At 44.1% G+C, this 14,243-nt stretch overlaps 1 protein-coding gene across 4 annotated transcripts in view; it reads right to left on the bottom strand.

The window, feature by feature from the left end:
- Positions 1 to 2,255: 2,255 nt before the first annotated feature.
- LOC129811704 (60 kDa lysophospholipase-like) overlaps positions 2,256 to 14,243 on the bottom strand; it is a 29,115-nt gene continuing 17,127 nt past the window's right edge. Inside the window, exons 2-11 of one of the 4 annotated variants that reach the window (XM_055863228.1) lie at positions 14,004 to 14,112; positions 10,331 to 10,442; positions 9,911 to 10,036; positions 9,739 to 9,822; positions 7,768 to 7,894; positions 7,551 to 7,663; positions 6,434 to 6,619; positions 6,234 to 6,347; positions 5,844 to 5,955; positions 2,256 to 3,252 (exon numbers count right to left, since the gene is read on the bottom strand). In XM_055863228.1, coding sequence (XP_055719203.1) covers positions 3,251 to 3,252; positions 5,844 to 5,955; positions 6,234 to 6,347; positions 6,434 to 6,619; positions 7,551 to 7,663; positions 7,768 to 7,894; positions 9,739 to 9,822; positions 9,911 to 10,036; positions 10,331 to 10,442; positions 14,004 to 14,112 — 1,085 coding nt within the window. In that variant the 3' untranslated portion in view covers positions 2,256 to 3,250. The other 3 variants (XM_055863229.1, XM_055863230.1, XM_055863231.1) reach the window with 3 other exon arrangements.

Below are 14,243 nucleotides of genomic sequence, written 5' to 3'. Positions count from 1 at the left end.
CCTTATGCTGCTTGTCACTTTAACTCTACCTACATGTACATATTACCTCAACTACCTCGAAAAACCTGTGCCGCCGCACATTGACTCTGTACCAGTAACCCGTATATATTTTGGGTGGCAGGTAGCCTAGTAGTTAGAGCATTGGGCCAGTAACCAAAAGGTTGCTGGATTTAATCCCCGTTCTGACAAGGTAAAAATCTCCTCCCCGTTAGGCCGCCGTTGTAAATAAGAATTTGTTCTTCACTGACTTGCCTAGTTAAATAAAGGTAAAATAAAATGTATATATAGCCTTGCTACTGTTATTTTACTGCTGCTCTTGAATTATTTGTTAATTTTTACATAACACTTTTTTTTCTTAACTGCATTGTTGGTTAAGGGCTTGTAAGTAAGCATTTCACTCTTGTATTTGATTTCATTTTGATAAGTTCATTAGAGTTACCAGACTCAGAAATTGCAGCCCAAATAAATGCTTCAGAGTTCAAGTAACAGACAAATCTCAACATCAACTGTTCAGAGGAGACTGCGTGAATCAGGCCTTCATGGTTGAATTGCTGCAAAGAAACCACTACTAAAGGTCACCAATAATAAGAAGAGACTTGCTTGGACTAAGAAACACGAGCAATGGACATTAGACCGGTGGCAATCTATCCTTTGGTTTGATGAATCCAAATTTGAGATTTTTGGTTCCAAGCACCATGTCTTTGTGAGACGCAGAGTAGGTCAACAGATGATCTCCGCATGTGTGGTTCCCACCCTGATGCATGGAAGAGGTGTGATGGTGTGGGTGTGCTTTGTTGGTGATACTGTCTGTGATTTATTTAGAATTCAAGGCACACTTGACTAGCATGGCTACCACAGCATTCAACAGCATAACCCCATCCCATCTGGTTTGCGCTTAGTTGGGACTATAATTTGTTTTTCAACAGGACAATGACCCAACACACCTCCAGGCTGTGTAAGGGATTTTTGTCCAAGAAGGACAGTGATGGAGTGTTGCATCAGATGATCTGGCCTCCACAATCCCCTGACCTCAACCCAATTGAGTTGGTTTGGGATGACTGCAGCCAACAAGTGCTCAGCATGTGTGAGAACACCTTCAAGACTGTTGAAAAAGAATTCCAGGTGAAGCTGGTTGAGAGCATGCCAAGAGTGTGCAAAGCTATCATCAGGTGAGGAAGCAGTTAGCCTAGTGGTTAGCGCATTGGGCCAGTAACTGAAATGTTACCGGATCAAATCCCCAAGCTGACAAGGTAAAAATCTGTTTTCTGCCTCTGAACAAGGCAGTTAACCCACGGTTCCCTGGTAGGCAGTCATTGTATATACAAATTTGTTCTTAACTGACTTGCCTAGTTACTTTGAAGAATCTCAAATATAAAATATATTTTTATTTGTTTAACAATTTTTATGGTTACTACATATGTGTTATTTCATAGTTTCATGTCTTTACTATTATTCTACAATGTAGAAAATAGGAAAGAAAAACCCTTGAATGAGTAGGTGTGTCCAAACCTTTGACTATAGTAAATGGACCAATGCATTTAATTTAACTTGGCAACAGCATGTGGAGTTTCAAATTATTCTCTCTGAATTAGTGAAGGCAGCTGACGATCCTGAGCTGATTAACTTGTGACAGAGGAAACGAACAAGGAACAACATCTTGTTGTCCAAAAACCTGTGTGCTTCAGATGCATTGTGGAGAAATCCTGCACGGAGCCTTCACCGTGCGCTGCCACTTTAAGAGTGCATCGGCAGTCAGGAAGGAGGATATAAAGCTAGCTTTTCTGGGTCTCTGGGGAGAGTTCTCGGTTGGCGCGCCAGTTTGATTGTGTGTGCAATACTGCATAAATATTGTTTATTTTCAGCGTGCGTGGTTTGTAAAGTGTTTCACTCGATCACCGGTGTTACCGCTCATGGTCGGGGTTGTTATGTTTTGGGACCGCACCGGTTATTGATCACATTAGTAGCAACATTGTTGCGAAGCTTTGACATACAAACCATCAGATGGACAGACAATGCAACTGCAAGCCTGAAGTCAACAGCTAAAAAAAAAATCTACTCTCTCGCGTTCCAGTGCTTTACACTGCAGCAGACTCTTCCCCCCCACAATGCCCTTCCATTTGATGTTCAGTGTCGCTGGACTATTATTGCCCTGCCAGACGTATTTGGGTTGATATTTTAGTTAAAGGGAGGTTTCTTGCGAGTTTGTTGTTTTAAAGTGTATTGATGTGGTGTGGTACTATTGACATGTGGCTGAGAAGATTTTGGACAGTTTAATGCCTTTGTTTTGTCTATGGACACCGCCCCACACACCCATTCATACCCCCTGTACTCCTCCACTGGGAGGTAATACAGGTTGCAAATCCTCTAATGTTGATGACTGGGTTGTTTCTTGTCAATTGTTTCTATAAAGTTGCTCATGTCAATTGTTTTTTATGAAAGTTGCTGTTAAGTTACACATGTATGACAAAACCATGACATGGATTGACACATACTAATGATAATGTTATTGGCATTTTGATTGAATCAAATAGTTAATTGACCATGAACATAGAAAGTAGAGGAGCATAGCACTGAGTAACAGTTATTGGATAACAGCTGAAGTGATGTCCAGCTATATGACATTGGTCTCTCTGCCCGGGCTGTTAGAGTAAGGAAACAAGTAAGCAGAATAGAGGGATGGATTGTCCTGTTTTTCAAACAGGAAACTGCAGTTATCTGTGCTTTCAGAAGGTGGAAAAAATATGTATTGTTCATGCAGTCTAAGTGAGACTATTTACATTTAGAATAAATATCACTCTATACTAAGCATTTCATAAAGCACATCAACAGCATTCTACCCATCAAGTGCCTAGTATAAGGTACAACATTCTTCCCTGTGCTTCCAATGATCACTGATAATACTCTTAATGCAAACAGAGTTAATTGCTCCACATGCATCATATACTGTGGTACATACAAAGCAAACAGATATAGTGCTGCTTGTTCTAGGCACAGTGCATCCATATTACTTGATATCCAATGTTGTGCTACTAGTGCTTTTACAACTACAGTTTACCAACTGTATATGAGATTATCGCAAATATATCAATTGTAAATGGTTTGGATGAATCTAAATATAATCTGTTAATCTGCAAACTTGTGTGTAAATGTCCAGCATAAGAGAGTGATGGGGATGGATGGAGAGGTAAGAGTTGAGGATCTTGGTCTTCAGGATTCTTTTGGACAGACTGAGAACTCAATGTATTCTCCATTCTGAAACACACAAGGGGAATACGGTTAAGAGGTGAATTTCAAGCAGTGCTGTTCAATACAAAGAGCAGCAGTGATGACATCAAATTAAGGTTTTCTTTGCAATCTCAGCTACTAATCCACATAATTATCTCAGAGTAAACATCTCACGAGGCAGTCATCATACCAGACAACACAGCTTAGAGGCCATCACAGGAACAATGCACAAAAGCCAGGCAGACTACCATACTGCAAAGATTTGTGTCATTGTCTAATCAAAACCAGGCAGCCATTTTTGAAAACCCCTTTTCAAGCCAGGCTACAACGAGTGATGCTTATGTAGGTCATACTCAGATGCAACACATCACCATACGATGAGAGGAGACAGGTACGACCACCATGCACAGGAGAATCCATAGAGCTAGCTGTGGCCATTCTAGACTTACCTCAGCATTATCTCATAATCATCATGGGGAAATCACACAACCACAATATTTACATAATCATTTTCATCAAACTGACGCTGGAAATAAGCAAACAAACATGTTATTAGAGCACACGGTGAAGTAGAAACTACGCCCCTATTCTGTAGCCTACATGGTTTTACTTTCAAATCCAATGTATAGGCTACCGCTTGGATTCTTCATGCACACCACTCATTCACAAGCATGGATCGTAGTAAATGTTTTAGTCGTAGTAAATAAACTCAGCAAAAAAAGAAACGTAAACTGCGATTATTTTCAGCAAACTTAACATGTGTAAATATTTAAATGAACATAAGATTCAACAACTGAGACATAAACTGAACAAGTTCCACAAAAAGTAACAGTCAGTATCTGGTGTGGCCACCCGCTGCATTAAGTACTGCAGTGCATCTCCTCCTCATGGACTGCACCAGATTTGCCAGTTCTTGATGTCAGATGTTACCCCACTCTTCCACCAAGGCACCTGCAAGTTCCCAGACATTTCTGGGGGGAATGGCCCTAGCCCTCACCCTCCGATCCAACAGGTCCCAGACGTGCTCAATGGGATTGAGATCCGGGCTCTTCACTGGCCATGGCAGAAAACTGACATTCCTGGTTTGCAGGAAATCACGCACAGAATGAGCAGTATGGCTGATGGCATTGTCATGCTGGAGGGTCATGTCAGGATGAGCCTGCAGGAAGGGTACCACATGAGGGAGGAGGATGTATTCCCTGTAACACACAGCGTTGAGATTGCCTGCAATGACAAGCTCTGTCCGATGATGCTGTGACACACTGCCCCAGACCATGACGGACCCTCCACCTCTAAATCGATCCCGCTCCAGAGTACAGGCCTCGATGTAACGCTCATTCCTTCACGATAAATGTGAATCCGACCATCACCCCTGGTGAGACAACTGAGACGCGTCAGTGAAGAGCACTTTTTGCCAGTCCTGTCTGGTCCAGCGACGGTGGGTTTGTGCCCATAGGCGACGTTGTTATCGGTGATGTCTGGTGAAGACCTGCCTTAAAACAGGCCTACAAGCCTTCAGTTCAGCCTCTCTCGGCCTATTGCGGACAGTCTGAACACTGATGGAGGGATTGTGCGTTCCTGGTGTAACTCGGGCAGTTGTTGCCATCCTGTATCTGTCCCGCAGGTGTGATGTACCGATCCTGTGCAGATGTTGCTACATGTGGTCTGCCACTGCGAAGACGATCAGCTGTCCGTCCTGTCTCCTTGTAGCGTTGTCTTAGGCGTCTCACAGTACGGACATTGCAATTTATTGCCCTGGCCACATCTGCAGTGCTCATGCCTCCTTGCTGCATGCCTAAGGCATGTTCACGCAGATGAGCAGGGACATCTTTCTTTTGGTGTTTTTCAGAGTCAGTAAAAAGGCCTCTTCAGTGTCCAAAGTTTTCATAACTGTGAGCTTAATTGCCTACCGTCTGAAAGCTGTTAGTGTCTTAACGACCGTTCCATAGGTGCATGTTCATTAATTGTTTATGGTTCATTGAACAAGCATGGGAAACAGTGTTTAAACCCTTTACAATAAAGATCTGTTTAGTTATTTAGATTTTTACGAATTATCTTTGAAAGACAGGGTCCTGAAAAAGGGACGTTTCTTTTTTTTGCTGAGTTTATATTGCTAATCTGATAAACATCTATAAAAACTTGGTCAAATCTATTAATACAGGGATGAGATGAGAGTAAGAGGCCTTGGATGCCATCTCCTTTATGGCATCCAAGGCCTCCACGTCTCCTATCGGCACAAGCTAAGGTGGGGGTCAGAGCATCCCGGACGGCTTCTAGTTCCTGGAAACATCAGCAGAAAAACCATCAGCTGTCATGTCAATACAAAGACTGACAATCAGTAGAGAAATGCTTTATGTAATGTGTTGTAAATGACGCTGATATAAATACACTATGAAATTGGATTTAACACTTTGGAAAAAACTCTACCCCTAGGCATTGCAATTACTTGAGAGATTTTTTAAATATTTATATATTTTTTTAAATTGTACAATGGGAGCTCTGTCCTATCCGATAAGCCAGAGCCCGATGAAAACATGTCAGGTGGAAAATAACCCTGCAGAATCAGTGGTGGTGACAGTGTGTGTGATGTGGCTGGCTGTGTGGTGGCCTCATCTCACAGCTGATGCTCAGGGACTTAGTCGCTTCATCCAGGTCATCGCCGTCGCTCAGAGTGAGCTTGGCCCCCTGCAGGTCAGCGATCATCTCTCCCCGCAGGTTCTGACTCAGCATCTGGACAGGTACAACAGAGACAACAAAGGACAGATAACACACAAACACAGTCAACACAGACAAGCATGATCAAGGAATACACCATCATGTCACTATGACCTTTATCCGCATGTGAATCATCTCTGCCATCTATTGACATTATTTTCTTCTTAAAATAGGACTAACACAGGTGTCAGTCTAAAGTTCAGCCTAATGTTGACATTTGCTTCAAAAGCTTTTCTATACCGGGCCTACAAAGTGTAGTGAGGTAATGAGTGTGTTTTGACTGGGACTCCTACCTTTTTTTTGGCCTCTATGCTGAGGTCCGTCCTGGCCAGCACGTAGGACAGCTTGCACAGGGCAGCCTCAGAAGTCATGTCACAGCCTGCCACCAGTCCTGCGTCCCTCAAGGCCTGAGGGGATCAGGAAGACATGTTAACACACATCCATCCACATCATGTGCACTCTCCCACTCCCACTGGACACCGTTCTGGGGTACCTTTCCGGTGGCGTACGATGTGGTGACAGAACCCCTCAGACACTGGGTGCAGTTGACCATGATCACGCCCCTCTCTGTGGCATTCCGGAACTCCTCAAGCAGGTCAGCGCGGTTGTCAGGGGCGTTTCCACTACCATACGTCTCCAGGACGATGCCCTCCATGGGCGCCTGCAGGAAGGACTTCACCTGCACACACACACAGCAGCCATCTCAGTCTGGCTTGTGGACAAAGAAGTAGTGTACGGAGCTAGGATCAGGTTTAACAACAGGCCCAGCCCCCCTCCAGACTATCTGGTGATTCACTGGGTCTAGGATCTCTCTTTTAAAACACCAGCTCTGGCATCTAGAGAGGAGATGGCTCAAATGGCCAGGCAGGGGGAACCATTAACTTCAAGGTGTTCAGAGACAGCATCATTTCACTTGGCAATGGTCCTTAGACCTAACTTGTGGAGGCAGGGAATCATAGCAAGTTATCTTCCATTGGATTTCAGATCAAGCGGCTAGCTTGCCAAAAATGTGTGCAACACAGAACCCCAAATAAACCCCATGCTGGCAGAGACCATGGAAGGCAGAGGAGACACTGATGCATAATCAAAGAAGCAGATAATAACAAATTTAAAAAAGCATCATGGCCAGTGTCGGCAGAGGGACCAGATTGAGACCGTAAAGCCATCCTCCCCTCAATCTGTAGCGAGGGAGGCGTATCTAAGTGTTTAAGTGTCTGTGCCAAGCCCCTCGTCTTTAGTGGGTAATTGGACATGCCCCATAACCCTGTCTCCTTTTTCATTGGACTAAACGCCGCTGGCAGCCCCAAAGCAGCTCCCGGCTGTATGCAGACCACTTGGAACGCCCACACGATGCTGGTTCGTCAGAAAACACAGTAGGACCTGCATGAGAGGATTCACCACAACAGAGCTACAATGAAGACTTTTAGATAAATATGGCCCCAAATGGCTGTTCTGATTTAGTCTTTCTACAATAGGGTATTACTTTCACTATTACTGTATATCAGAAGTAGGAAGACAGTTGTGATTTAATGATGTGGTTGAATAGGCAACAGAATCAGGGCAGAGCCACTATCCACCCCTTCTCACCCCCACCCTGGGAAGCCTCTTACAGTCACAGCAGTGATGCCTGGGAAGAGTCTCAGCAGACCCACGTTACGGTTCATCTGAGTGCTCACTCTGAACCGCGAGGTTGTGTTTGCTCTCCACACCGTGTCCCAATTAACTGCAGGGGAGAGGGAAAGAGTTCAGTGAAAACATCAATCCATCAGCCACGTCAAAGATATAAACACATAACAGGACAGACCCAGTATTATACTACTTGATTACTTTTAATATCCACTTCAGCAATGGCCAGAGGAGCCAGGTTAGGAGAATTGAAGGCATTGAAACTCCCAGAATCCACCTTGGTCACACGGTTGCCCCGGTACAGCTTGTTGTGGAAATACAGACAAACCTAGAGACGCAGATGGAGAATGAATGAAACCTCCTAAGACATCATTATTAAGCATATACACTGAACCAAAATATAAAATGCAACATGTAAAGTGTTGGTCCCATGTTTCATGAGCTGAAAGAAAATATCTCAGAAATGTTCCAAATCCACAAAAAGCTTATTTCTCTCAAATTTTGTGCACAAATTTGATTACATCCCTGTTAGTGAGCATTTCTCCTTTGACAACATATTCCATCCACTTTACATGTGGCATATTAAGAAGCTGGTTAAACAGCATGATCATTACACAGGTTCACCTTGTGCTGGGGAAACAAGGCCTCTAAAATGTGTAGTTTTGTCATACAATACAATGCCACAGATGTCTAAAGTTGAGGGTCTGTGCAATTGGCATGCTGACTGCAGGAATATCCTACACAGCTGTTGCCAGAGAATTGAATGTTCATTTCTCTACCATAAGGCATCTGTCGTTTTTAGAGAATTTGGCAGTATGGCCAACTGGCCTCCAAAACCGTAGACCACGTGTATGGCGTTGTGGGCGAGCGGTTTTCTGATGTCAGCGTTGTGAACAGAATGCCCCATGGTGGATGTGGGGTTATGGTATGGGCAGCTACGGACAACAGATACAATAGCATTTTATCAAAGTCAATTTTAACGCAGAGATTGACAAGAGCCTGAGGCCCATTGTTCTGTCAGCCTCTCTCCCCCTCTAACCCTGGTCTGGGAGTGCTGCAGGCACTCCAGGAACAGGGTTGTCTACCCCTGTACTACTGTTATAGTATATATACTGAGTGTACACAACAAGGTTCCACAGGGATGCTGGTCCATGTTGACTCCAATGCTTCCCACAGTTGTGTCAAGTTGGCTGGATGTCCTTTAGGTGGTGGACCATTCTTGGGAAACTGTTGAGCTTATAAAATCCAGGAGCATTGCAGTTCTTGGCACAAACTGTTGTGCCTGGCACCTACTACCATACCTCGTTCAAAGGCACTTAAATATTTTGTCTTGCCCATTCACCCTCAGAATGGCACACATATACAATCTATGTCTCAATTGTCTCAAGGCTTAAAAATACTTATTTAACCTGTCTCCTCACCTTCATCTACACTGAATGACATCAATAAGGGATCATAGCTTTCACATGGATTTACCTGGTCAGTCTGTCATGGAAAAAGCGTCTTCTTAATGTTTTGTACACTTTGTACGCTCCCTTCAACAGTCACAGACATTTTTTGCTATTAATTTAACAGAGCATATGACAAACCAATTGATAAAACACAATTACAATCACATTTTCCTCATATCTTCATTTAAAATGTATCATTCCATCTTTATCAATAGTAGCACATTGTCTAAATACAGCATTATATAAAGGCCCCAGAGATTGTGTACATTTTGTTACTCTCTTAAAGATAAACATGCTTTGACAACTCTGAAGTCTCATCTGGCAGTTTCAGGTCCTGTATCGTGACACTCAGCACTTCATGCTTTACTGAACAGTCTTGTTAGACAAGTGGTTTAAGGCTTTTGGTGCCTATTGTCTGCCAACAAAGATCATCCTCACACCTTTATCAATCAGGGAGGACATAGCCAGTCAAATCACCTTATTACCGTAGCAGGCTAAAAAGCTAGACACATGTCAATAGCATGGACAATAGTATGAACACACATTCATTTGAGAGAGAAATGTGATATAGTTGTTCTCATCTAAAAATGTGCAACTGGGAATAGGGTGATGTTTGGCCAAGATGATTCAACTACATTGCATTCAAAAACAAGTGCAGGTGACATGCAGTCAGGTGTGTGTGAGTGCTGCTCCAAGAGGTGTCCCTCCCTCCTCTACTCACCTCAGGAATGACAAACTGACCAGCGATCAGCAGCGCCCCCAACAGGTTGTCTCTTCCATCGTTCCTCATCTCATAGATCGGCACCTGCAAGAGGTCATACATACATCAACATTTCACCCTTCTGTTATCTTAACTATATGAAGCAGTTTAGCTGTAAGGATGGCAGGTGTACCTGGGAGCCGGTGAGGATGACAGGCTTCCCCAGATGCTCACACATGAAGGACAGAGCAGATGCTGTGTAGGCCATTGTGTCCGTGCCGTGGAGAATGACAAAACCGTCATACTTCTCATAGTGTTTCTGGAACCAAGAGACAAAGAGAAGAGGATCAGACTTTAATCAAAGGTTCCAAGGTCAAAATGTGTAGCCTACATCTTGCCACAGGCTACTTGAAATAAGTACTGTATTTAATACAAAAGCTGTACATTACATTTACATAAAAGGAAAGGGATAACTGATTTTTACTTCAGTGAATGATGTGAAATTGGTGTGTTATTGCATTATAATGCTTCTGCTTATGTAAATGGTAAAAGTCAGGGTTATGGTTAATGTTAGGGTGAAGTGCATGATAAATAAAATGACCACACCAAGTACCTCAATGTCCTTCCCAATTGTAGCCCAGTCATCTGTGGTCATATTGCAAGAGTCCAGCAAGGGGCTGTACTCTAAAACAGTGTACACTATCCTCTTATTTTGTTTACACAGCCTGGGAAAAGACAAGTTGAGTCATAATCATCCTATAACAACCAAATCTTCAGAAAACACCCAAAGAAACTCTGTGTACAACAGAGCAGACAGTTTACATTGAGACACACAAACAATCCAGGTTAAGCAAAAAAAAAAAAAAAAAAAAACATTTTTAAAAAAGGTAATCACTTTAGGGGTGTAGAGACACCCCTCTTTTTTGTCTTGGTTGTTCCGCTTACTTTACAAACTCTTTAAGACATGGAGCCGGTTCTGTTTACATGAGGAAAAGGCTGAAGATAAAGGAAAAGAGTGAAACAAGCCAACTTTATGAGGCGAGACAAAGTCTATTTGGTTGGGCCTTCTGTTTCAGCAGCAGGGTGCCCAAACCAGTCCCTAAGCGCTGGGTGTGAATTATGGACGTATGATGAGGGAGAGGGCGACTCCGTGGGAAGCCTATGATGCTGTATGAGGAGTTACTAATTTGCGGGCGTTCTGAGGGTTAAGGGGTGCCTTTGGGAGTATGGAGGGGGGGTTGAAAAGGGGTGTGTTCGAGAGCGAGACCCCATGTTCTAATTAGACGGGGGCAGCTCATCCTGGCCTCCCATGCATATTAATATGTCCTCTAGATGGAGGTAACGTTGGCGTCCCGTATTCTCCTGCTTGAGCTCTATTAAGAGATTGTGCCTGGGCTAAGCAGCTGTGCAAAGATTTTCCTCTTAATCTCCCTTTTTAAGACATGGGACAGGACACAGGAGGGCGGGGGGGGGGGGGGTGCAAACCATCCCCTTGTTAGGTTCAATAGAACAGCAGGGGAAATAGCAAGCCTACCCCTCAGCACCAAAGGCCTAAAGACACCCACCTAATTAGCCCTGGCTCCAGACACAATCCTCAAACATATGTTGTTGATAATATTAAAGTGATTGTGCTGCTGGAAACAATATTCAAATCACCAATTATTAATTTATCTCCTGGTATAGCCGACGGTGTGGCAGGGAAACGGGTATTAGCATATCGAGGGTTGGGTAGGATGCTGTCCTGTGGCCTGGTAGGATGCTGTCCTGTGGCCTGGCCTGCTGATGAGGAACAGTGGTGACAGGGGCAAATGGGAGATTGGTGTGAAGGCTTCCCACAGGGAATCTCACTACTGCTTTTCACTCAGCTGTTAAACAAATCAACAAACCAACTTCCTACTCCAACACAATGTAAAAAATTGAATCAATGTTAGGATATATTGACATTATCTTTGTCAATGTTATTTCAAGTCCACTGCACATGCTCACTGCAAAGCAAATATATAAAATAAATAACTCAGGCATTAGGGACATTTAATAGCAATGTTTGGTGACAGCTAGTATGTGTTAATCAACATTAACTTGAAGCCACAAAAAGGAACATAATGATGGTAATAATGAAAATTTCATCGACAGGGACTGGGAAACTGGTCAGAATTGAAGTAATGATGGATGGCGCTAAATACAGGGACATTTTTGAGGGAAACCTGTTTCAGTCTTCCAGAGATTTCAGACTGGGACGGAGGTTCACCTTTGTGGTTTAAGGAAAATCCTAGTGGCTAGATGTGAGGATGACTGAATCAACTACTGAAATTACACTGAAAACCTAAAGAGACTGATACATTTGTCTGTGGGACGGAATCTGAATCCATACGTCCTATGAATCTCCTGTGAGACTGTTGAAGCGATGAGGAGTAGAAGGCTATGGAGGCGAGACGGCAGTCCTCCAAACAAATATTACCATGATCCAAGCAGGCACAGTGCCACCAGCCCTCCTTCGAGGGGCGATAGCCAACACCCCTTGAAGCCAACACCCCTTGAATCCGACCTGCCAGGACCATATTCAGCAGAGGGCCCTCTCGCTGCTCCTGAACACGCGCACTGAGAACCAGACTACAGGAATCAAACACGCTCAACACAGAATAGCCTCGCTCTCTGCCAGCGTGGCACCAGCAACCCCTCGCAGGCCTATTCTCTCTCTCTGGCAGCAGCAACACTCCTGGGGTTGCTACTGTAACATTACAGAAACGTTATGAGAACTTGACTGTTCTGCACTGGTTTTAGCTAGACATGAACCAATGGGAGTAGCTCCCTCCAGTGGGAGCGAGGTGAGGTACCTGAAGAGAGGGAATAAGGGTAGAATGTCAGGCAGGAGTGAACACCGTTACTGAAATGCTGCAGCACAACTCCCTGCAGGTTTGTGCTCCAATGATCACTCCCTGACAGGTCCACACAGACAACAGCAGCAAACTGTTCCTGCCAGGCACTGTTTGACACCAGGCGGGACGGATACAGAGGATTCAAACCACACAGCGTAGCGCAGGCACACAGTATGCTACCAGTATTTCAGGACCTTTTTGATAGTTCATCAGCGAGGTGTGTCGGCATCCTGTCAACAAAAAAAAAATGTTTTTCTGAATTTTTCACAAATTGTTGTTGGAAGGCAGCAGCGAGAGATTGTTGTTTTGGCTAACGAGTGGACTCTCCTTGCTCCAGCTCCACCTGCAAGGGATACGGCCGGGTGATAGCGACGTAAATGACACACGTTAGAAGTGTTTCCACTCGAGTAGCCGACAGTGGCAAAGCAACGCTTGCAGACTGTACTTTGTTTGTTTATGGTCTTCTTACCCTCGTCATCGTATTGACCACTGAATCCAAAATGTTCCCACACAGCGGATTTGAAAGACAGCAGTGCCTCTTTAAATGTGCTTCTCTCTGTCTCGCTAGCGCTTGCCATTGTCACGTTGGAGATGAGATATTTGTTTTTAGTTCCCCCCCCCTCTTCATGGGGCCCCTTTAGAGAGGTTTCCTACTGAGAAGTCATTACAAATCGTCCATTAGTTGTTTAACAGGGAGGGGGAAGCGGTCACTACATTTTGAGACGTTGCTGTGGAGTAAAGTTTGTCAGCCCTCAGGAGCCCCCTAATGGCCACAAACTGCGCGTCTGGTTCTCTGGATCTGAATATACAACGTGCGTGTAGTCTGCAGCAATAAGAACATTTTGGAAATTATAGGAAGATGACAGGCATACCGTAATTCTGCTGTTCACGTGTGCATATTGAACCGTACGGGGCGTACTGAACGGTTCGATAACACACTGTGTACCGTTGCATCCCTACAATACACACTCATCTCCTGTGTAAAGAAATGGTAAGGGCGTGAAAATGTATGTATCGGTAGAACCGGTAGGTTGAGAGAACCGGTAGGTTGAGGTCCCCTTCGCATATTTCTATAAGACCAGTTAAAGACTGACTACTATTACTCTACTCTAATTTTATCATCATCTGTATCAAACTCCAAGCTCTCCATCTGAAGTTTGTCAGTCAAATAGTACAAGGTTGCGTTTTCTACAGTGATGATGTGTTACATGGATAGTAATCTTTTCACAGTTTGAATGATTGTACGAAGACTGTACAATAAAGTAAACCATGTCAACATTTAACTCTAGCCTATATATTAATAACAGCAAAGACAAAGTTTTAAAAAACAGAATAAACAGAAATAGAAGGCTGCAGAGGAGCCCGGGAGAAGTGGGGTGAGGGGGGAGGTGGAATGTATGGGTGACTTACGGCAGGACAAGGGTGTTCTCCGGTGGGCCTCTCGCATACTGCTCATCATGGAGGTCGGGAAGCTTTCGCAGAGCCTTCACAAACACATTAGGCCCTGGGGGTGAGAGCACTGTGGATGAGAGAGAGACAGAGAGAAAGAAGGTGTTGCCATTAGTGTACAGAGCAACATAACTATTCAGAGTTCAGGAAGGGTGAGCCCAATAATAGCCTACCGGTACATAGACCTGAGTGTGGTGTTGC

This window comes from Salvelinus fontinalis, chromosome 15 (genome assembly GCF_029448725.1).
Source record: "Salvelinus fontinalis isolate EN_2023a chromosome 15, ASM2944872v1, whole genome shotgun sequence".
Lineage (NCBI taxonomy): Eukaryota > Metazoa > Chordata > Actinopteri > Salmoniformes > Salmonidae > Salvelinus > Salvelinus fontinalis.
The sequence above is the reverse complement of the archived record's forward strand: the minus strand, read 5'-3'. Positions and strand labels throughout refer to the sequence as shown.